Raw genomic sequence first — 25,724 nt, 5'->3', positions numbered from 1 at the left:
TGATTCAGTCAGTGACTCCTGGGTTTGTGATTCTTGATTCACTAAACATTCCAGCTCAGAAGATTAATTTGATTTAGCTTTTTTGTGTGAACTCTTTTCAGTGGTGAAAATAAGACAATTTTTACTTTCTCTACTGGAAATAAGTTCTGTTTTACCCTTTGGACACACAATTTTATCAAAATTTTCGCCCACTGAGAAAATCTTGAAATTTTTGAACACACACTGTGCTGTAATATCACATTTTCTTAAAATACTTTGGCTGGCAGCCGTTTTCATCTTTTAAAACGCTGTGCTGCACCTTCCCTTTATGGAGGTCAAAGAGTCACTTTCATTAGATTCATTCATTCGGCTTCTCATGAATTTCTAACATAACTTGCAGTTTGAATTTTAGCTTTTAAATGGATTGGCCTCTCAAGTACTTCACACAGCCAATTACCCACTGCAGTAGCCTTCAGTGGGAGCCGGAGCACCTCTCACCTGCTCAGCAGATAAGCTTCAGAGACGAGCACCTAACGCAGTCGGCTGAAATGAAAGGTAGAATCACTCTGAAGAGTTAGCCACTTATCCACAGGAGGGAGGCAGCTGAAGGGCTTGCTGCTTGAGATGGTTGGTGTCACTGTGGGGAGTCTTAGTGAATGAGAAGCTGTCTTGCACGGAGAGTCATTTGTTTTTATTTCTCACAGGGGTCCCTCCACCTTCCTTGCTTTCAGTTTACCAAATAACAGAAAATGCAACTCATGCACATTTTGCTCTTTAAAATATGATGCCATTTTTTGGGGGGATTCAAATCATGCCAATTTAAACAGCGGGAAATTTGTGAGTCAGATGGATTTTAAGTGCAAATTAAATCGATCCCAACAAAAATAAAATAAAATAAAGATAAAATAAAATAAGTGTACCAGTAGAGTACAATTTTTATTTTTTTTTCTATTGATTTAAGAAGCACCACTTTTGACCTATAAAATACAGTACATACATTTAAGTGCATGACACCCTTAAATATCACAAAAATATAATAATAATAATAATAATAATAAAAATGTACCACAAGACTACTATTTTATTAATTTTTTTGTCCAATCCAAAAGCACCAATCTAGACCTTAAAAAAAAATAGTGCATGATACCCTTATTAAAGATAACACACGCGCGCACACACACACACATATACAGTATATATATATATAGCAGACGCTTTTATCCAAAGCGACTTACATTCAGGCTATCAATTTTTACCTATTATGTGTTCCCGGGGAATCGAACCCCCAACCTTGCGCTTGATAGAGCAGTGCTCTACCAATTGAGCTACAATATATTAAATAAAACAGTACCACTAAACTAAAGTCTTGTTTTGGGCTAAGTGCAGTCATTGGTGTAGATCAAGCTCCTGAAGTTTGTAGATGACACTACAGTCATCGGTCACATTCAGGACAGTGACGAGTCTGCTTACATACAGGAGGTTGAGCAGCTCCTGAACTGTATACATCCAGAGTGAGGAACAGGGCTCAGAAAATCACTCTGGATCCCTCACATCCAAGTTACCCCCTTTTTGGAACTTTTGCCATCTGGCCGGCGCCTCAGAGCTGCAAATACCAGAACAGCAAGGCACAAGAACACAAGTTTCTTCCCCCAGGCAATCTATCTCATGAACAGTTAAATGTTCCACACTTATGCAATAAAAATGTGCAATATCCTTATATTTATTTGATATCCCTCCATCCTAGTACATCCCTGCATCTCACTCTATACTACTTTTTGTCTGTGTTGTTGTTGTTGTCTCTGTGTACTGGAAGCTTTTGTCACTAAAACAATTCCTTGTATGCACAAGCATACTTGGCAATAAAGCTCATTCTGATTTTGTGATACAGGAGCACCTCTCTCGACCTATAAATAAAAATATAATAAATAATCAAAATGAAGTGCATGACGCCCCTTTTTCTACATCAGCATTGTGCTATTCATTAAAAGATGGAAAATCACAAGTACACATAGACTGAAGAACTGTAAACAGATAGAACTTGCTATAGTGTACTTTTTCTCTATTTATCTTCAGATTTTCTTCATTTGGCAGACCACCAATTAAGCTGCCCAACCATGTGAACCTATTCTGAGATCATCTGCTGCTTTGGGTCCAGTGTGGTCAGTAATGAGATCAGTGATGTAGCTTGGGTCAGGGTGAGATTTGAAGTGTTCAAATGTGTGTCGAGCCACCAGCTGCAGCTCCAGCTCCAGCACTGAGTCCAGAGGTGAAGGATTACATAAGCTTCCTTCACAAACGTTCCAGCAGTACCGGCAGCAGGTGCTGACCAGAGGATGAGTTATAGCTCCGATGTCTGCACAATTTTCACACATACTGTATGATCAAGTGCTGCAGTGAAGTCAACATTCATGGTCTGAGGAGTCCAAAGTCATTTTAAAAGCTCAAAAAAAAGTTTTTACTTTTATTCAGCAAGGATGAAGTTTAAAATAAATTACTGTATTTCAAACTATATTCATCAAAGAATCCTGAAAAAAGTGTGTCATGGTTTCCAAAGAACTATTTAGCAGCACAATACTGATGATATTAAGAAATGTTTCTTAAGCACCAAATCAAAATATTATAGTGATTTCTAAAAGATCGTGTGACACTGAAGATTGGAGTAAAGGCTGCTGAATAATCAGGTTTGCCATCACAGGAATAAATTACATTTTAAAATAGATTAAAATAAGAAATGTTATGTTTTTAATATTACACGATATAACAGATTTTACTGTATTGTGATTAAATAAATGCATAGAATCAAATGACAAAACCACAAAACTGCATCTGTAGTTTTATCCATGGTAACACTTTATTTAAAGCCTTGATGATAATGAATTAAAGTAGTTTTAATGCATTCATTATTCCTTGTAATGCACCTTATAATGCACTGTACGAACACATAATAATTGTAACCACAGTTAATTATTATTGTTACCCTATGCATTTTAAATTTAGTTATGATTATTTATGACAAGATATATGGTATTACAACACACATTATGAATAATTATAATGTATTATAGCCTTTAATGACACTTTTAAATGTATTATACATAAAGGCTTTAAGTTAAGTGTTACATTATCTATTTATACAATTTTAATATCTAAAAATCCATAGAAAACTATCCAAAACTATCAAAAATTATATTATTTCAGTGATTTCAGAGAATCTCTCTGTAATACCAGTGAGCTTTTGTCTTACTGCACTTGAACTTAAATCTAAAAAGCAAAAAATGTTCTAGATAATAAGTGTAAGTAGAATTAAGCAGCCATTCTCTGCAGTGAAGAATAAAGTTCTTTTAGCCTGTGCAAAATGTTCAAATGGTCAGTGAATTAATTATGGGTCTGAGTATGTGACGCTCATTTTGACCCTCTCAGAAGATGTAAACTCTTTGCTCTCTCATTCCTCTTATCTCTTTCTTCTCCCAGAGGTGCCGCCCTCATCCCAACCGTAGTTCCACCTCATCTGAACCACCAGTGGTTGAGGGTGACACAAACTGACTGCTCAGGGCACCCATGTTAAAATTTCAGGGCTTTTAATCCCAGGTCTTTCCCCTCCACTTAGAGGTGAATACGAGCAGACACTCCTCCACAGTGCCCAGGAGGATGCTGGGATTGTTGCTCCCTTTATGTATGATGTAGTTCCACTCTTTGAACCAGGATGGGTGGGTTTTGTCATCCCACTTTACACAGTCTGAGATCACAGCTAAAAATAATAGAGCCGTTCCTTCACTCTCCCCTGGGGTAGCGCTGGGCTTGCTTCAGTCTGGTTTTCACCAGATTTTGAACAAAAATACTGTAGTTCTTATTGAGGGCAGTTTAAGTGTTTCTTTTCCCTGCCTATTTGTTTTCAATGTTATTTATTTATAACAATAGCGAAGTCATGTTATTTTTAAAGGCCACATTCATATGCTTGTCAACCGTTGTGTCGCACATAATTTAGACTACAAGCAGGGGTTGCTGGGGGAAAAATGGAAGTCTGTCAAGCCTGCAATTCACAGAAGTTCTGGATCTTTTAGGAAGCTTTTAGGAAGTGTTCCTGTACCTTGCTTTCATGTCATTCAACTCCCCAAATTAATGTGCGGGTATGCATGAGCGAGCATGCTGTGACCTGACAGGATGACGGCCGCTTTTCTTGCATCTCTCATCCTGTCCCATTCTCTCTATCTCTCTCTCTCTCTCTCTCTCTCTCTTTCTCTCTTTTCTTTCTCTCTTTCTGCTGGTCACAATCGTAGCCACTTGCTTTAATTTTTCTTGTGCTGTAGACTGAAGTTTCTCATCTCGCCTCAGTTTGTGCCAATTCTTGTTGGGTTTTATTCATTTATTCAGTTCGTCACCTGCCGCTCACGTTTGCAGAACCAACTTGGACCATCGCTGATGTACTTGTTGATCTCTTAAGAACTTTTCTAATGGTTTTCCGTTCCATCGGACTGTGCAACTTTTGATTTTCAGCGTCTTTAATCTAGAGTGCCTAAGTGCCCCGGGGCTATTCTTTGAATAGAGAAAGAAAAAGTAAAATGTAAGGCCACCATCAGCACTTTCAGTACGCCCACTGCCGGAGAACCTACCACTGCACTCATCCGGACAACATCCTGCTTCCCCGAGCTAAAACGTGTGTGCGATTTTATGTGGACGTTTCCACGTGCCAGGCTGAACTATGCAGAAAACAGATGCTGGACAGCCGCTGAGGTTGAAGAGCTCTGGCACAGCTAGTCTTGGTTTCCAGAGGGCGAGGTGGTTTTCAGATGACCCCCGGGTGTTGTAGAGCGCTTGTACCCTATGACGTTCCTGTGTGGTGTCAGCAGAGCTTTCCACAGTGACGTCGGTGAGTATAGTCAGGGATGGTGACACTGGGAGAATGAGTGATTGGATGCTGAAAATAGGCTTTGGATAATACGGTTAATTAATATCCCGCTGCTCGGCTTTGTTTTCGCTAAACTGCTAAATCTGTCAGAATAGGGATGAAATGTTGGCGTAAAAATGGCATGTTAAATGTGAAATATGTGTTATCTTGCAAGCTACAGTTTTTTTGTTTGTTTGTTTGTTTGTTTTTTTTAAACCCAAGAAATAAAGAATCAGTCTTCATTATTATCTTCTGAAGGTCTTTGATCCTGAAATGAAATCATATTCAGTCATTCAGCTATCCGGACAGGCCTGAATGTCATCTGCATAATAATGTCTGAATGATCCAAGAAACATGGCTGTTATCAGCTGCTTGGTTTGGCTAGCTGAGCTTGTGATGTTTGATTGGTTACTTTCAAGACTTCTCACACATGACCCCAGTCTGTCATGCTGTGTAACAGGCTGCCAAACAGTTAATGTTCATCTGTCTATAGCAAAAACTAGATTTTCAATTTTGTTTGTAAATGTGAGGGGTGCTTGTCTATGTAAAAGTCACTGCTGTGATGCCATTTTATTGACCAAACCGAATTTGAGTTTGTAGAAAGGTGCCATATAAAATGAACTACTACATTATATTATTATTATTAGTAGTAGTATTATTGGTTACTAATTGTAGGTTACATTTTGGAAAAAGCCCATAAACTGAAGTATTGCATGAGCAGTTTTAGGGATTCTTGCTTCAGTAAGTAAAAGAAATTACAACTTTCATTAAAAGACTGTTAATTTGCATCAAGATTGGGTGCTGCAGGAACTTCATTCTTATCTTAAAATTATTTTCATACTTTCATGCAAATTTTGTACAGTACATGATGTTGAGATGCATAAGCATTTATGTTTAGCAGGAATGTGCTAAATTAACTTTTAACTTTTAACTTTTTGAATTTGCATCAAGATTGGTTACTTGAGGGTAGGATACTGTACATATGTTCTACATTTTTCCAACTGTGAATTGCTGGAATTGGTATAACAAATATGCATCATCTGTGGAGTGGGAGATTTGTGATTTGAATGTAGACCACCAGTAACACAAATGCCTTTGTTTCTTCAGTTCCACACAGTGCATGTGTTTCGTACTGTGATTCCTTCTTATTTCTAATTCTTATTTCTGTGTGTGTGTGTGTGTGTGTGTGTGTGTGTGTGTGTGTGTGTGTGTGTGTGTGTGTGTGTGTGTGTGATCTGCACATCACAAGCTCTGAGGCTTTAATTTGGAGGGCCTTGTTTCATGTGATGGTGTAACCTAGACAGGGGAGAACCACTTTGTACTAACACCTTCTGCTCGGATGCCAAGATGAGCCTTTCTCTGGCGCTCATTCATTTTGTCTCTCTCCATCTCTGTAACCCAGATTCAGGAAAAGAGACTAAATCATTGAGATCCAACAGCTTTTGAACGCCACACAATTTGCTGACACTGAGAATGATTTGTTTCTCAGCCTCAATAATTTGTGCCAGACACTGTCAAGACACAAAAAAAAGATGATAATTAGTTGGACTGACTGATTGAGTTTTATTCCACCGTGTTTCCATTCAACACCTCTTTATGAGGGGTTAAAAAAAAAGATATTTATATACTTTCCAGATACTATTATACTATTTTATAGACAATAAAAAGCCAATTATTAAAAGGATGAAATGAGAATTCATCATATTTTCTAAATGGATGTTAGTAATATTTTTGTGCATGAATCATTCATGCATGTTTCTTTTTTGTTATTATTAAAAATGTCATAATGAAATGAAATGACATGAAAATGTCAGAAATTCTCCAATCATTTACTCCTCTTAAACCCTACCTATGCAACAGTGAATTTATAATTGATATACTATTAAATAAATGTATTTATATTTTTATATTTTCAGTTTTCAGTATGATGTTTTTTATGAAGCTGTTTATTTAAATTTCACTTATAATTTTTGTCATTTAACTGAAATAACTAGAGTTGGGGTACTCGAACTTGAACTCGAAACAGACTCAAGTCCAATTTTGAATGAACTCGGACTTATCGCATTCGGGTGAATTTATATTTGGACTTGACACTGTCTTGAACATTTTGGACTTGGAAAATATTCAGAGTACAGTCGAGTCCGCGTCATGTGTAACAATAAAACCAGCATAAAATTGAGATGAGAAATTAGATTTGATTCAATAAACCGATTGGAAAAAAAACGGTTCACCGGTTCTTTTACGCTCGACGTAATGACGTCATTGGTGATGACGTAATGGCGTCAAGTCTATCAAACATTCAAATATATAAAGTCAGTAATCATAACTTCAGTCAGTTAAAAACCTCATAATCGTGAAAAGTTTACAATTAAGTTTTGCAACAACGCACCCAAATACAGTAACAGCAATAATGTGCATACAAGGATTTAAGTCTTGAAGATATAAAGTAAATAAATTAGGTGTCATCAGCGCAGAAACCATGATCCACTTACTATACATAATCCATTGCGATGTATTTGTTATTAAATGAACTTATGTTTCGCCAGATTGCCCTTCATTCAAGCCCTCGGTTTACCCGCGCTCATAACATTTGCACAGAATCAGTTCAGAATCAATCACCAAAAGAATCAGTTCAGTTCAGACGCTCTGTGTGTCAGTTGGCTTCACGCTGAATCACACATGCGCAGTATCATCAGCTCCTCGGCTCTCGAATCAGACGCGTCCGAAAGAAACGGTTTTCGGTTCAGTGTACTGATGATCCGAAAACCGATGCAACCGGTTCTTGACTCGAGAACGAGAATCAGCTGCTCTACTCGTGATCATGTTCTGTTTACTACAAACTCAATTTGTGAATGTGTCATAATTAACTATAAATACAGTACAGATATTTCATAAATCATCCCTTATTCCTATTAAACATAGAGTCTTTAGAGTCTTAATTATTGTCCAACTTCCCTGAAAACCCCTTTGGCCTATACATAATCTACAATATATATATATATATATATATATATATATATATATATATATATATATATATATATATATATATATATATATAGTTATTTTATCACACTTTCCGATGTTTAACAAAATACTTGAAAAATTACACGCATGCGCAGTATCATCAGTTCATCGGTTCTCTTAATCGGACGCGTCCGAAAGAAACTGTTTTCGGTTCAGTGTACTGGTGATCCGAAAACCGATGCAACTGAGTACCAAAGACAGCAGCAGCAACCAACAGATGCTGCACAGCTCAGCATTGCAGGATTTGCAAGACCAGAATTGACCAAACAAGCAGTGCAACTTTATGATGCTAGTTGTGACAAGACAACAAGAAATTCATAATGCCATCATTAAGGATCTCCTCATTGGCTGCACTTTACCTCTGTCAAATGTGGGGGAGAGACATTAAATAATTGAAATGTCAGCTTTAACTGGAGGAAAATATAGTGTGATACAATAATAAAACAAGTTCATTTGTATTTTCATGCTCTTGTAATACAATCAAACCTTTGAAACCTTTTTTGATAGGAAACTAGTTCTGTTGACATAAAATAAAAAATGTTCAATGGCAATGACTAGATGTAACAGTGCTATTTTTTTATTACATTTTTATATTGCCATTGATTTAATGGGTTGAAAGGTTAAAATATTATTAGAATGTAAAAATTTACAATACCAATTTATAATCTTTTTTAATTTAATTACTTTCTGGACTTGGTCGGACTCGACTCGGACTCTGCCTTTAAGAACTCGGACTTGAGTCCAACTCGGCCCCTTTTGGACTCGGACTCGAACTTGATGTTTAAGGACTTGGTCTTGACTCGTACTCGACAAAGGTGGACTCGGACCCAACTAATTCATTTTTTTTTTTTTTTATTTAGGGTTGCAAACGGGTGGAACATTTTCGGTAAATTTCTAAAATTTCTGGGTTATTTCCTAAATTTACAGGAAATTTCCACCTTTTTGCAACCCTAATTGTATTTGAATTAAATTAATTACATTTATACATTTAGCAGACGCTTTTATCAAAAGTGACTTGCAGTCCATTCAGGCTAAAACAAATTTATCTAACACCTACCTTATTTAAGCTTTATTTTATCTACTGAAAATTATTTTAATAGTTATAGTTTTTGTTAATATATTCACATTCATCTGCCTCCCTTTTAGGGATTTCCTAGCATTAAACATTGCGAAAACTCTAGCCTCAGACTGCCCAAGTTTGGAAAAACTGCTTTTGCACTAAAAACAGATCAAACTAATTTGCCAAACTAACACCACAAAAGTGCTCCAAAATTCATGAAGGTAGCCATGTTGCTACAGTTTTATTTTAGAATGAATAAAAGCAGCATCTATTCTATCCTCATTCACAGTAACATGCTCTGATGAAGGAGTGAAGCCTTGGGCCACTGTATGGAAAACACCCACATGCTGTTTTACACGTCTGCGTAGTAGACGTCCATGAAATACTTAGAAACTTTCAAAGTGTAGAAGCGTCGTGCATACTGCTGATGGATTATTCTTGCTTTCCACCGCATGAAAACAAATAAATCTGCTCCCACACTCTCTTCCGTGTTGATTTTCTGAAATAGGGCTAAGAGTGTTTGAAGCTGGTGATCAGATTACTGAAATAAAGGTAAACTTCATCCCATGATGCCTTCGGCTCAGAACCTGTGTCAAATTCAAAGAAATCTGATTCCTGGATGTGTCGATAATCCACTTACTGACCCCTCTGTTGGTCTGGTCATCTCTTGCTTGCACTAAATGGCTGAAACATCTGAAGCTCTGTGTGAGGAGGCTGTTGTGACGTCTGTACACATCAGCTAGTTCATAGACACTGTGTTCTTATGGTTCTATGCATTTTAAATGAGTCTGTCTGCTCTGCTCTCTGGGGAGATGCAAGCAGTCGGTTGTTGTCATAGTCTGCAAGCAGTGCCAGTCAATAGGCTGTTTTTTTATGTAAGGACCACCCAAGCAGATTGTATTAGAGGATGGTGGGTAAACTGGATTGAATCTCCAATTCATTTCAAATCAATTGGCAATTTACATGGCAAGTTTAAATCGCCTTGTCCATCGAAACAAAAACAAATTGCTGTTGCATGTCATCTGGAAAAAGGCATTTATAGGAACAGAATACATCAGAAACATATTGGTTATTTGAAGATCCTGTATAGGAATTGTTTTTCTTTTCAGTATATATCAGACAATATTGGATGTTTACTTGAGCCGTTTTTTTTTATTTATTCAGATTTATTTTGCTGTCATCAGGTGCTAAATGAAAGGGATTTTAGCCCAGATTTAACTTCAGGAATATCATATGTTAAATATTGCTTTCGTATACACTTACAAAAACGAGTGTAGAAACAATTTTCAATCAGAAATTCTAGTAAACTAAGCAAAAAATAATAATTCAAAGAACTCAACTGAATTAAGCTTGAAATTTTGAGGTAGAAAATCAAGTATTCTTTAACGGTAAAAATATTTAAGTGTAATAACCCTCTAGCCATCTTTAGGAACTAATCTCAAAATTAGTAACACAAATTTCATACTGTATGAAATGTTGAGATGACTAAATTCATATAAGCATTAGAGCATTGATTTAAGATAAAAAAAAAATTCATCTGATTTTAGTGTTTTTTTGTATTGTATTTTTATTTTATAGCTAAATACTGTAGAATTATTTTTATTTCTATTTCAAATGTAATCTTTTTTGTTAAAAATACTAAAATAAACTTGATTTATTAATTTGTTTTTCGTGCCGTCATGTTCCTTTTTATTATTTATTTATTTATTTATTAGTTTTAGTTTTTCCCCTGGTGTTTATTCGATTTTAAATCTCAGAATTTTCATCGTAGTCACTGACTTTTGGAGCCCTCTGCATGTTTCTTTAGCAATAATGTGCTTTTATACTGTCAGCTTCATCTCCATGAGTAAAAGCATTCTGTCATGCTTTAATTTTATGTAATACCGTGGCTTTAGTGAAGTACACATTCATTAATTTAACAATTTGGTGCATTTGATTTGACACAGAAATGCCCCATGAGTTGCTGTTATCTGAATTATTTCTCATCCCCTGTGGTCTTCTGAAGGTTCCTCTTAATTTTGACCTCCCCTCATTTCCATGAAATGACTTCTTAATGAGAGGGTATTTTTAATACAGCCTGATTCAGAGCTTTCTCTGCCTTTGGAAAATTCAGGGCTCTAATGTGCTCACTGACTTGTGTCCAGGATATTGACCACATGGTCAAGCTGACCATGACAGATGATCAGGAATAAATCAGACACTCACTCTAATCTCAAGTGAGACAGTGAAAAATGTACAGTATGTAGTCTGTTTCTTTTTCAAGTAGCTTTTAAAATTCTATTTAAATTGCAAATATTTCAACATATTTACATGATATTTCACAATGTTTCATCAGTGTTACTAAACTATTTTGGGAAAAATAATAAACTTACTAACAAACTAACTAACTAACTCATGGAGATGGAGTTGAAATACACACACACTTGCAGCCAAAAGTTTGACATTTTAGATTTTTTTATTTTTCAGTGAACACAATCCACCAGGCCATTCGCCGTTACCGGCTAAAACTCTATAGGTCAAAAAAGAAGCCATATCTAAACATGATCCATTTTCTCTGGGCCAAGGCTCATTTAAAATGGACTGTGGCAAAGTGGAAAACTGTTCTGTGGTCAGACGAATCAAAATTTGAAGTTCTTTTTGGAAAACTGGGACACCATTTCATCTGGACTAAAGAGGACAAGGACAACCCAAGTTGTTATCAGTGCTCAGTTCAGAAGCCTGCATCTCTGATGGTACGGGGTTGTATGAGTGCATGTAGCATTGGCAGCTTACACATCTGGAAAGGCACCATCAAGTTCTATAACAACATATGCTCCCATCCAGACGTCTCATCCACCACATACTGCATCAATTACAACATCATGACTGTGTAGAAGAAGGATCTGGGTACTGAAATGGCCAGCCTGTAGTCCAGATCTTTCACCCATAGAAAACATTTGGTGCATCATAAAGAGGAAGATGCGACAAAGAAGACCTAAGACAGTTGAGCAACTAGAAGCCTGCATTAGACTAGAATGGGACAACATTCCTATTCCTAAACTTGAGCAACTTGTCTCCTCAGTCCCCAGACGTTTGCAGACTGTTATAAAAAGAAGAGGGGATGCCACACAGTGGTAAACATGGCCTTGTCCCAACTTTTTTGAGATGTGTTGATGCCATGAAATTTAAAATCAACTTATTTTCCCTTAAAATTATACATTTTCTCAGTTTAAACATTTGGTAAGTCATCTATGCTGTATTCTGAATAAAATATTGCAATTTGAAACTTCCACATCATTGCATTCTGTATTTGTTCATAATTTGTACAGTGTCCCCACTTTTTTGGAATCGGGTTCGTATAATCTGTCAGCTGTGTCATAAATTAACTTCTGATTTAAGTGCTTCAAACTACTTAACTCCTGTGCATTAATACTTATAATTAAGGGTATGTGATTCCTCACCCTTAGTGTGAACAAGAGTAATCGCATGCCTCACCAAGCAGATTGTGACTCACTTATGTTCAGAAATGATGGGATACAGTATGTTTATAATTGTCATCTTTGTCCTGCTGTATAAATTTCCATCCTGTCTCTTGGGCACCTATGTGTAATCTGCTGTCGAGTCTGGCTGCATTAGCTACTGCAGGCAAAGTAAATAGGGCTCAGTGTTCTGTCCTGATGTTTTTTAAGGGCTCCATTATGATGGGACTCCCACTGTCTTTGCTCTGTATTCCACGGCTCTAAATCTGAACACACAATCGGATGGCCACAGCTGGAGCTGCTGATGCACTCACCGTATATCACAGATGTGAAGCCAATGTTCTCTGCTCAATATGTAGGAGTAGTGTATGTGTGCCTTTTCATTACATTTGAGCGTGTGCATGAAATGCTGACAGCTTCATGTTCAAATGATTGTTATTGAAGCCTACGTCTCTTTGAGAGCCTGTTGGCCATTCTAATAGCTGTGTATATGTGACCGCTATCCTTTCCTGTGAAGAACACCCACTCCAGCGGCTTTGAATGTTGTTTGCATGTGAAAATAAGGACAAGGTTTTGCTAATAAAAACCATTGTGTCGTTTTCAAATTTTTTTTTCTTCTTGTTTTTCAGATGAGGGGCCCTACACTAAACACTCCAATCCCTCCAGACCACCAGATGGCGCTCTGGCAATTAGGAGACAGAGTATTCCAGGTACAAACAACTGATTTGTAGTGAACACAATCCACCGATTTGTCACTGCAGTACTGGTGTAAAAAATGCTTGGTTTTATTCGAAGGTGCGATATAGTATTCTGCTTGAAAAGTGACATGTATAACAAAATTGCGTTTTTGCAGGTGTAATAATTACTGTTTAATGTGCCTGTTGCTAATGTCTAAAAGGGCTTTATTATAATGAAATTTAGAAATTTTGTCTCATCTGTGTATTTTATTTGCTTAGAAGTGAGTGTGTAGATGCCTTCATTTTTGTGTCTTAAAAGTAAAAATTTAAATATGAACTAATAAATGTTTCATGCTAGTTTAGCTTAGCTTAGCTTTCCAGTGCTTCCAACTCTGTAAATCCTTATTTTTCTTAAACAAAATTGTGATGATTTTAGTTGTAGCTACCAGTTTTTTACAATCATATTATTTTTTTATTCGCTTTTACTTTTCTATTTTCATTTAAATTTTAGTACTTTTATGTGCTTTTGTAATTTTTATTAGTATTTCTTCATATTTCTATTTACAGTAGCTTTCTTTTTTCTTATCTCAATTTTAATTATTTTATTTTATACAAGTATTTTTTTATCTAATATGTGTATTTAATTTTTATCAGCTGTATTTTAATTAATTGTAGTTAACATTAACAGCACTGTTTTGGTGACTATATTCAACAAAGAAGTGGTTTTGGTTTTCCTTTTTTCAAAGTCATTAAGACTTTACAAGATCATTTACAAGACATTATTTAGCATACTCATTTGACTGAATTTACTTTTACCATGATTATTCAAGCATTTGTATCTAGAGATTTCTGCTTTCTGCTTTGAATTTCTATACAAAAATAATATTTTAATATCTAACTTGATAAAGCTAAAATAAGAGCTTTTTGTTTATATTCATCTTTTTCAAATGTTTGTTTGACAACAAGACTGGCACGTCCAGACTTTCAACTGATAGTGTGTATAATGTGCCAATACTTCATTTGATGTGCGGCTGGTTCTCTGGTTATGTGACAAGGCGAACAAATCGCTTGCAGTACTTATGTTCATTTATGACTTTTAACACAAACCCAGCGCTCCTTTTGTGTTAGTTGAGATCCGTTTTGAAGCGACGCTCATTTTCATGCTAGAGGTAAAAACGTCTCAGAGGGTGTTGAAATAAATTCCCTGTATAATCTCTGAGTACAGAGCTCTAAGCACATCAAACCCATCTTCAGAAGCGGTTAGCGTTTAGCATGACAGCTTTGGGGCCTCGTGCCCACGTTCTGATGTAGCTCCACGCCGTAGGCACGGGCTCTTTGGACTGCCATATTAAACCATCCATCTGAAGACAGATTAGGTGCAGACTGTGATGCTCCTGCCGAGCTCGGTGTGATGCTTTAGCAGTTGAGATGGTGGCACGTCTTCCTTAGAAAATCACTTACTGACAAGAGTGGGATTAGAAGCTACTGTCACAGAATACTCCACATACATCAAACATAGAATGATGCCGGAGGAATGTGACTAAATATTAAAAGCGGAAATACACAAAGGTTATGTAGTCACAATTACTCACTATAAAACTTGCATGATCCATCCTTTTTATAATGGATTTAGTGTTGTCCATTTGCTTTGCGCTTAAATTTAGTATTTCAGACATGTTGGATAAATGGTGTTTATATAATTTGAGGGAATACTAATAATTAGAACACTATATCATCACTAAGTGTATGTTTTGGTTTATGCAAAGAATTAATGCTCATGAGCTGTTTATGAATAATAAAATTAATTAAAGCAAAGGATTGAAACTGAAGCGTGGCTAGATCTGAATGGTTTTAGAGAGATGGAGAAAACAAGTTTTCCATGCTTAGACTCTCCAAAGACTGCAAATGCATTTAGTAAGTGTAGATATTCTGAATTTTTAAAGTGTTGGTTTTAAATTATATGGTTGAATAGTGGGAAATGAATTTATGTAGCAACTGATGATGAATTTTGTGCTGTAACCCCTCAAACTGAGACTATTTGGAAATTCTCTGCTTTTGGAATTGATCTGAATACAGATTCACTTTTGGAATTTGAATTGAGGTAGCAAACAGCGTGCAGTTTTGTAATTCAAAATTGAAATCTAAAAAAGTTGTGAAATGCAAAAAGTGAAATCTAAAAAGTAGAATTAAAGTTGAATGAAAGTGTGAATAAATGTATAAAGCTGTTGGGAGTGTAGTTTGTATATTTTTAGTATGAATTACCCATAAGCCCAAGTTGCACTGCAATTCAAAGATTTGTTGTCAGTAAGATTCGAAAGACCTTTTGGAAGTCTCTTATGCTCCCCAAAGCTGCATTTTGATCAAAAATAGAGTAAAAACAGTAGGATTGGTAAATGTTATTAGAATTTAAATAAGCTATTTTTATTTTAAAATATAATTTATTCCTGTGATGGCAAAGCTGAATTTCCAGCTACCATTACTCCAGTCTTCAGTGTCACAAAGGTTAAAAAATGTGATTTGAAGCTCAAGAAACATTTATTATTATCATAAATGTTGAAACACTTAATATGCTTGTGGAACCGATGATACATTTGTTCAGGATTCTTTGATGAATAGAAAGAAATGCATTAGAAATTGAATTTTTTAAAACATTATACATTTTTTTTCTGTCACTTTTGTCCTTGATGCATAAAAGTATTCATTCACCTACTGAACAGTACCTTTCAGAAACCTTAATACCACTGGTATTTAATTTTTATAATGTATAGACTGCATTTGTATATGTTAAGATGCTAAGTAGATTAAATGTTAATGTTAATTTCACAGTATTGAACCTATTATAGCCAAATATTTTGCATATCAGAATATAATTAGCGGAAAAAGCTGAAAAGATTTTTGTAATTATATTTTGTTTTGTTTCCTCTTGTTGAATTTAATTTTTCTGAAGTGCAGGAAATTCCTCTGTCATTCCAATTATTATTCCAATTCAACACCCTGTTGAAATTCAATCCTACAATTCAATAAATGAACTGAAAGTAAACCAAAGGTAAGATTTAGAGTCTTTCCCAAACCTGCGAACCTATAAATATCAGAGGCAAAACAGAAAGTTAGCTTGGCTAGAAAAGCCTGATGACTTCATTTGAGATTCAACAAGTCTCCTCTCTCTCTTTCTCTCTCTTCAAGATTGTATCTCTGTTTCTATAACACTGAGAGAGACACCCAAAAGAGTCACTCAATCATGTGAGTCTTAAACCGCTGCGAAATAAAGCTGAGAAGGGCTGAAGTCTCTCCACTCTTGCACAGTCACTGATCTCACTGCACATTTAAATCTCCTCGATTAGTCCTCTGCGTTATTAATATGAATGAGGGGATTAGCAATTGTTACCTGGAATTTTGCAAATGAATCCGCTGTCGTGTTCTCTAACTGGTTATAATCACAATATGTTTTAAGCAACATACAGAGCAGCCGAGGCCTGCAGTGCAGGAGCGTCCCAAAGCTCATTGGGCTGTTGCTGAATAGATAAGGACGCATCATTCATGTATAACCTCAATTTCCTGCTACAACACTAGCTCACGCTTATCCGAGATACAAGTCCCTTGGCATACACATCTCTTTTTAAATGCCATGTTAGCATTCATTGGGCAGGCACAGAATGAGTGAGAGAGACGGGCTGCTGACAGATGAGCTGGCTGTGGATGGCATTGGGCGCTTGCTTGCAAGCTGAAAATGTTGTTGCATCAAAGTGATTCAGCACTTTCAGAGCCGCACGTAATGCAGGGTGCAACTGCAGAGGCCTCTATTAATTTCGCCTGGGGTCTGTTATCAAGCTGTCGAAGGAGTGAAAGTTTAATGGAGGTTATGGCTCATTTTAAGGGTTGTTTGTGGTGCTTTCTTGTGAGCAGAGTTTCTTGGGGAAGCTTTGACTGTGTTGTTGTTGGGTGTTTCTTTAACTGTCCCTTAGGTTGTTTCTTATTAAAACTAGCAGAGGTTCACATTAAAACTTTTTACCCATCGTTGATCTTTTACATTTTTTTTTAAATGTATGTTTATGTACTTTTTTATATTTTATTGTACTTTTATGTATTTGACCTGCACCAATTCTTTCAATCTAATACTAGAAAACTATAATAAACTAAATAAAGCATTGTATGATCAACCTTTTTTTATGTTTACTGTGTGAAATATATGTACACTACTGTTTAAAAATATAACCTTGGTAAGATTTTTATTATGGTTTTTATAAGTTTCTTATGCCCACTGCATTTAAGGTTGCATTTATTTGATAAAAAAATAGTTAAAACAGTAATATTATTAAAATAACTGTTTTCTTTTTGAAGAAGTTTTTAATTGTATTCTAATAATGGCAAAGCTGAATTTTCAGCATCATTACTCCTGTCTTCTATGCCCCTCAAACCTTAAAAAAATCATTCTAATTCTTTCTGAAATCATTGATACAGTTTTATCCTTTTTGTAAAAACGGTGATACTTTTGTTTTTCATTTTAATTCTTTGAATAGAAATTTCAAGAAGAACCATTCTGATATTATCTATATTAAAAACAGTTTTAAACTTTTTTACATTTTAGTTAAAACTGTGAAATGTTTAAATTTTACATTTCAAAAGAACAGCGTTTATTTGAAATAGAAATATTTTGGAACATTGTTTTTTAAGAGTAGTATACTTATGCTAAATGCATGCTTTATTGTTTACAGTAATTATAAATAATATACACACAGTACTAGCTATGAAATTAGCCTTAGCAAGTCAAAGTATGCAATCATTATTTAAATGATGGATCACTGAAATCATTTTTTAGGATTAAATGGCCAACTCTTTTGTCGACAACATATGCACACATTTCCCTATGATGTGCATTGTTGTATATTGTTAGTAAACTAATAAAATTAACTACTGAGAGTGTAAATATAATTAAGAGTACATTTTTTAAGTCCAAACATTGCCATAGTTGAAGAACCACCCTCTAAAATTACCTTTCTAAAGCAAACCGTGTTTCTCTGAGAGATTTAAAACCATCAGAAGCAGATGAGTAAAGAGATAGCAAGCAGATGTGCGGGCTAGTACTTCATACCTCAGCACGCCTGTGCAAAATCTTCATGATAAATGCTCTCAAACTTTTTCTCGCAGAAGACCCTGTTTGGTGCTGGATCCAACAGATAGTGTTTTTCATTTGCCTGTGTGTGTTTTGTCCTCCTGTGGAGAGGTTAGTGCAGCATACAGATACGTATAGGCAGGTTTTTCGCTCATTAAGACAGGAATTTAGCCTTTTAAGTATTGAAATGACACACAGTTTATCAAATTATTGTAGTAGTTCTTGCTTGTGGTTGATGTTAAGGAAGTGCTTTATTGTGTTTTTCTATGATTTCGAGTGTCTCTAAACCATCTCTCTATGGGAATATTGATCTCTATCTCACATACAACTTCAAAATGGTGTCCACCAGAAGGAAAAAACAGAAGAAAAGAATGACTGTGAATTTACTGTACTGAATAGAGTTATATAACAAAGTGAATTGAATACAATTCAATACAATACAAAAGTACATTGAATTGAAAAAGTACATTGAGTCTGCATGATTGAACATGATCAATGAGAGCAATTATTCAAACACCAGATCATTTATTCTCAGATTGCAAAAATGATATTCAATTATTAATTTGATTAGTTTCAGCTGATTATTTTTCTTCCCCTTGAAGAGGCGGTTTAGAAATTGTGTAATGAATTTGACTTTTTTTTTTTTAATTGAAGTAATTGAAGCAATTGTTTATGAATATGTTTGTTTTTATATCATTGCGAATGTTTGCTAGCATTATCCATTAGTCATGCCTGGTTCATTATTGAATTATGGTCCAATTTGTCATTTTGACTGCTAAAAGTTTCAGTGTTGGAAAGCCAATTCAGTGCAGAGCCCACCTGCTAGCACGCCTACAGCCTTCATAGAGAGTTAAACCGTGAACTGACAGTGGGCATTTAACCAAATGTTTTCATTACACCTCTGAGCAATGTTACAGACAAAATAAATCTTTATTATGCAACTCGCTGCTGTCGCTGTCTGAGCTTTTCATAGAAAACAAGCTTTTTCCTAAATACTGTATGTGGTTCTCAGCTGGTGGGTCTTTTATGATAGCATGGTGAACAGCAGGGATAAACAATGATAAATAACCAAATGCAAATATACATAATTAGGACAGAGCCTGAAAGTTTTGAAAAGAAAGAAGAAAAGTCTTATTATAACTTTTATTATTTGTTTTAAAGGTTGTGCATCCAATCAAACTATATGATATTTGAGTTGAAATTAGAGCCCGACTGATCTGGGTTTTTGGGGGGTCGATACCGATATTAGGGAGTAAAAAAAAGACTGATACCGATATATCGGCTGATACTCTATATGTGTAGGCTATATTATTGTACAGTATAGTCTAAAGTTTGGACACTTCCCATTTGTGTGTCCGAACTTTTGACTTGTACTGTATATAAAATACAATACATAGCCTACATACATAAACATAATATAAATATAGCGTTTAATCTGTGGTATATGTTATGTAATAAAAACAATCATATCGGCGGCATATTCGCAGATACCGATATATTGTCGGCTAATATTATCGGCTAAATGATAATAGGCTCTAGTTGAGGCTCTAGGCTCTGGTTGAAATTATATACTTTTTTGAATATAAAACGACTTCCCCCAATATGAATATGAAATATTGAATATGATTGGTATTCTCTTTGATATTTACTCAAGATTACATTTAACAGTGCTAATTATTATGTAAATTCATTATTTTGTTTTGAAAAATGAACTTTAAGTGAGCATTAGACAATGGGAAAAGATTATCTAAATGAAAAATACAATGATGCACAATTATTGCTTTTAATTGTGTGTGTGTGTGTGTGTGTGTTTGTCTTTATCCCTAAATTACATCAAGTCTGTGAAATTTATAGTAATACATCTTTATCAATAAAACTGTATTGTATTATATTAAAATTGTATTTTAAAAATAATTTCCAAATTAAACTGTTTTCAAAATAGCTAAATTAATAAATTATTTAGACTCTCTCTTTTTTTCTACAATAAATGATGCAGTGTAAGATTGGCTCTTGTACACTTTTTTTGTTATTTTGCTTCCTGTATTTGGTTGGATTTTTCTGTGCATTATCGATCAAGTTTGCTATCTAGATCAGTCTGCGATCGCAGATTAACGTTTTCTGTCACGGCTTGAAAAGTGATAACTGTTTTATTAACCTGTGTGTGCCTCAGCTGGTAGAGTAGATGTTTATATCTTGCTCCCTCTGTCATACACTTCATCTGTACTTTTATCTCCTGCGTTGTATCATTCTCACACATGCTGTCTCAAGCTCCATCTTTCTGTCTCTTCCTCTCAATACCTGTCTGACGGGCACCGCATTAGATCCCGCCACAGGAATCTGTCGGCTTTGAGAAAGCTGATGGCCAATCTCATCACCGTGGCAACATGGTAAGGCAACACTAGCTCTGTGTGCCTCATTCAAATGGGAAAGGTGGGAGAGAGGACATGGAATAAAATAAGAGCCCACGAGTAATGGGATCAACTTATCAACTTCCACACCTGTCCCAGTGTAGCCCTCAAAGCACAGCTCATTAGATCCCAACGGCCCTTTTTCTTGCTCTGGGCCGAGATATTACGTTGAACCCTCAATGAACTGAGAGAACCACGCTTTCCACAGACAGCTTAAGACAGAGCTTGTAATATGACCATGGCACACTGTGCCACAAATTGTTTGGATATTGTATGACCCCCCAGTGGGCCCCCTGGTGCAGACCTTTGAAATGAAAAATACACATTTTTACTTTTAAATAGTATAATTAAATTAGTATTTTATTATTTTTATAATTTTATAAGTATATATATATATATATATTCCTGCTGGAAATGCATCAATATTTCTGGCCTCAGAAGGCATGTTATGTCAACCATATCACTTTTTTCCCCTGTCTTCCACATGTAAAGGAAGTTAATTTAATGCTGCCACAAACCTTTGAAAGACCCATAATTTATTCCTCACCAGAATGAAAGGAGAGAAATGACAGTGACATTTATAATTCGCCCCACTGTAATTTTTCGCTGTCAAGCGAATCCCCAGCAGTGCAAACTTCTTTTTAATCAAATTATTTGATGAAAGCTGAAGGCAAATTGAGCAGTTCTTTTACAATTAATTATCAAAAGTCTGGCACACAACACAAGGCTTGTTATAGATTGAACTCCCGTTTGAATATTGATTCTCATTTTTTTCTCATGACAAGATGTTTTGCCTCTATCACACCCAAACACACACAAAATCCCACACACTAAATTATTCAAAAGTTCCTGTTGGCACATAAATTAAGTTTGATTTCTCTTGTAATTACTTTTCTGTCTTTGATATGTATCAGAATGTCTGCATTGCGAGAGCCCTGTTCGTCTCCATAGGCTTGCTTAGAGGTTCAGGTTCAAGCCAGACATTGAGATCCATGCTAACCTCCCTGTTTCGACATCGCTCCCTTCCCATGTCCATATGGCTGCAGTATCGATCAGAGGCAGAGTGCAATGTTAAATCTGTTTCTTCCTCTACTGAGGTTACTGTGCGGATGATTTGCATGCAAAGGGCAATCAGAGCAGTTATGGATTTTAAAGCAAAACTAAGCTGATGGATTTGTAACAGATACACAGATCCCATGATTTCATTGTCAGTTCAGAAAATGTTCATTATGAGGTTTGTGAAGGCTGACCTAACAGGTTGAAAGTGCATGCATGCTGAAATGGCTGAAATGGTCTTCTTCAAGACTGATATTGAAGCATTGCAAAAAAAATGTTATGATGATCAGTTAAGTTCTGTTTGTGCTTATTTGAATCAGTTGTTCTATGAAGTATTGTTCTTATTTTACTTTTCAAGTCCCACCTGCTGCAACAAATCACTAAATTAAAAGTGAGGATTTATTTTAGCATATTTGCATATAGTTACTGGACTTAGATTGGTGTGAAATGTTTTCAAGTTCAAAATCAAGTCACACCAATAATGTGCTTTTATGTTTTATCATGGCTGTCATTTCTGAGTACATGTACCCATCAATGGTGTTTACCCAGGATATTTATGAAGCTTTTTTGTTCCTAAAGAAGAACAAGTGTCTTTCATTATAGCTTTTAAGCACCAAAGAGGCTCTTTTTTGTAGCCCATGTCTTGTTATTGCCGTCCTCCTGCGGTGAGATGTTCAGCAACTCTGTTCCGTCAGTAGCCTCAGGGGGGTTTAGAGCCTCGTCTCCCCTCACTATCTATCCCGCCACAGAAAGACATACTGAGAGATCAAGGAAAGCGAACAAACTCATATAAATCCGTCTTTTCCTTCCTTCAGTCAGGAGAGAGGGATTACAAATCTCTTATTTTTATTTCTTCTCCAGCTTTGACAGCTGATGTAGTGATGGTAGAGTGTGAGAGAGGTAGGGAGAGAGCGCCCTGCTTGCACAGATATGCAGTATTCTTAATGTGACTTTGACAATCCCACTGAGGGATTGAATGACAGCCAGTCGATAGGGGAGTGACGCATCTGCCCTGACCAGCAATATCTGTGCAAGATGGTGAGAGAGATGGTATATATGAGACACAATGATATAAGGGAGGGAAAAATCTTAAAAATGAAAATTTTTATACGAAGATAATTCAAACTATGTACTAGCCCTAAAAAGAAATGTATATGGTTAAAAAAAATTGTCTGTGTGTATATATAATTTATATATTTATGTATATTATTATTATATTTAATTAATCTATTCATGCATTTTTAATTAATCAAATCATTTTTATCTTAAAAAATAACAATTTATAAATTAATACATTTTTATATTGCTATACAATTTTGTTTTTTGTCTGTTTATTTAATAACTATTTAACTGATCATTTCATTGATATTTGTCCATCAAGATATCAATGAAATATTTTATATTTTATAAATATATGTATATGTTTATTATATTTATTTTATTACATTTTCATGCATTTTATTCATCTGTTTACTTTTATTGTTTTTTATAAATGTATTTATTGTTTTAATTATTGTTTTTAATTTATTTATTTTACTTACTGAATTAAAACCTTTCAAGTGATGATATTTTCAGGTGTTTTCAAAGGAGGTTTTGTAAGTTTTAGCGCACCTCTAGGGACCACTGTGTCCTCGACCTATTGCTAAGTGCAGACACACACACACACACACACACACACACACTGAGCACTCTAGAGTGTATAACTAATTACCAGCTAGGGTAGAACGACAGAGAGAGGGAGATAAAGAGTGTGTGAGAGAGGGCCAGTCTAGGACGCCTGATCACAGTCATTTAGAGGAGAGTGGGGTATGGCAGCGGCTGGCCTCCTCTGCTCCTGTAACCCTCTCATCTCCTGTCTCTGCTCTTCCTCTCCCACCTCCCCCAATGACCCTCCTCCTCATCCATCCCTGTGCTTCACAGATGAGTTTAAGGGCACCAGCACTGTGGAGCTGATCAAAAAGGAAGGCACAACCTTGGGCCTGACAGTATCTGGAGGCATCGACAAAGACGGCAAGCCCCGCGTCTCCAACCTGCGCCAGGGCGGCATCGCTGCCAGGTCAGTATTAGCAATTTGATTTAGCAAAAATGTGTTTTCACAATGTCAGACATCTCTAATTCGAAACTTGGGAAACATATTTGGAAACAGTAATTGGTGCTGTTTGCTAAGGCTGTTATTAGCATTAATGACATATGAAAGAGTTGGGCTTTTTTTTTTTTGCCAAGAAAAAGTACTTAGACTTACATTGAAAGAGATTCTCGAGTCATATCTAGAGAACATAAAATCATAAATTTGTGGTAGACTTAAGTAAAGCACAGAGCAACTACCCAAAATACTCTAGCAACCATATAGCATAGGGTTAAAATGTTTAAAATGCCTGCATACTGCAGAAGTCACTCATATGAACTTCACATTAGCATTGTTGAGGCTAGTTTTGTATAGCTAGCCAGCACCAATCACATATTGTTTAGAAAATGTAAGAATTGACTTTCAGTTCAGTTTTGTAGATGCTAGTGTTGCAAAAATTAACCTTTGAGGATTTCTATTGTCAGGTTTTTGTCATCTTTTTGTGTTTATGTTAATGATTTTTGCTGAGACAGCGTCAATAGACAGGCCCAGAGAGATCAATGTTTGCTGGAGCTTTGTCTAGGAAGTAGGTTGTGTGTGTGGGTGGCTGGGTGGGTGTGTGTGTGTGTGCACATAGTTTTTTCTGTACATACTGTGTGTGTGTGAGAATAAGGTAGACAGAATCTTTTGATCAATACTGCATAAGCCAGAACTCTTCTCCCATTTCCCTATTGGCTGTCAGGCATGGCAGACAGCCTACTGTTCGCTAGCGTACCAGCCCTACCCAAACGCACACACACACCCACAATCTTCAGAAAATGGATCCATATCCTAGAACAAACACTGCACATGTCGTATAGTGAAAAACACATGTTTAATGCCTTCTTCTTCACAGTCACAGATACGTTTCTTCTTCAAATCCATTGTTTGGCTTAAAACTTTTCACTGCATATCTTACTTGAGCTGAAATAAACTGCCTAACATTAAACTCGTTCTTTCAGAATCTGTTGACAATCAGGCCTCCTTGTAAAATGCGAACATATGTGTTTCAGAGAGAGAGAGCAAGATGGAGACTGGAGCAGCCAGTCTTGATGCTTCTTTAGAACAGAGTGTTCCCTTCATGGGCTCAGATCAGCTATCAAAGCACCTCCGAGCTCGACCTAACTCCGTCTCCGCCTTATTTTCTCCCTGTCTTTATTTCTTCTCTTTCTTTGTTCGCTCTTTTCTCTCCTTCTGCCTGTTTACTGTGTTCTTTCATCTTTCTTTGGGTTATACAATTTTCTCCTCACATTTTCTCTAGCAAAAATGTATAGAATGATTTTCTTGGTCTGTTTCTTTGCAGGAGTGACCAGTTGAACGTAGGGGACTATATAAAGTCTGTGAATGGAATCAACTTGACAAAGTTTCGTCATGATGAGATTATTAGTCTGCTGAAGAATGTGGGGGAGAGAGTGGTCCTGGAGGTTGAGTACGAGCTACCGCCTGTCTGTGAGTGAGATTAGAAAATGACCATATTTCTTATTATAACACAGCTGGACACATACTTGACTCTGATTGGTCAGTCGCATCTTTCTGCAAGTAAATGTTGTATTATAAACAGAACTGTATGCTAAACACAAACACAACTGAATGTTGTCCTATGAAACTGATTTCCTACACAGAATCATTTAATATACAGAATATATATTTATATATATATATATAGTTGTATATATAGTTGTAATTTATATTAATGCATAATATAATAATAATAATATACTATTGATATTTAATATGAATAATTGTTCATATGCATTTGTGTGTGTGTGTGTGTGTGTGTGTGTGTATATATATATATTTATATATATATATAGGCATAAAATACTATTTAATAATATCATGTGTATAAACAGTTTTTACTATTTGAAAAAAATTTTTTAACACAATTCCAAAATGTTAAACTTATTTGATACAAACAAATAATATTAAAACATTTAAACTTAAAATACATGTATTTTTA

The 25,724-nt window shown here is 35.7% G+C and overlaps 1 protein-coding gene across 12 annotated transcripts in view; it reads left to right on the top strand.

Annotated features, from left to right (window-relative positions):
• LOC132105699 (glutamate receptor-interacting protein 1-like) overlaps positions 1 to 25,724 on the top strand; it is a 265,793-nt gene that overhangs the window by 173,836 nt on the left and 66,233 nt on the right. For 11 of the 12 annotated variants that reach the window (XM_059511011.1, XM_059511014.1, XM_059511007.1 and 8 more), the window contains exons 2-4: positions 13,039 to 13,119; positions 23,581 to 23,716; positions 25,068 to 25,213. In XM_059511011.1, coding sequence (XP_059366994.1) covers positions 13,039 to 13,119; positions 23,581 to 23,716; positions 25,068 to 25,213 — 363 coding nt within the window. The remainder of the gene's footprint in view (positions 1 to 13,038; positions 13,120 to 23,580; positions 23,717 to 25,067; positions 25,214 to 25,724) is intronic. The other variant, XM_059511015.1, reaches the window with a different exon arrangement.

The sequence above is a fragment of the Carassius carassius genome, chromosome 26, assembly GCF_963082965.1.
Source record: "Carassius carassius chromosome 26, fCarCar2.1, whole genome shotgun sequence".
In the NCBI taxonomy this organism is placed as follows: domain Eukaryota; kingdom Metazoa; phylum Chordata; class Actinopteri; order Cypriniformes; family Cyprinidae; genus Carassius; species Carassius carassius.
The sequence above is the reverse complement of the archived record's forward strand: the minus strand, read 5'-3'. Positions and strand labels throughout refer to the sequence as shown.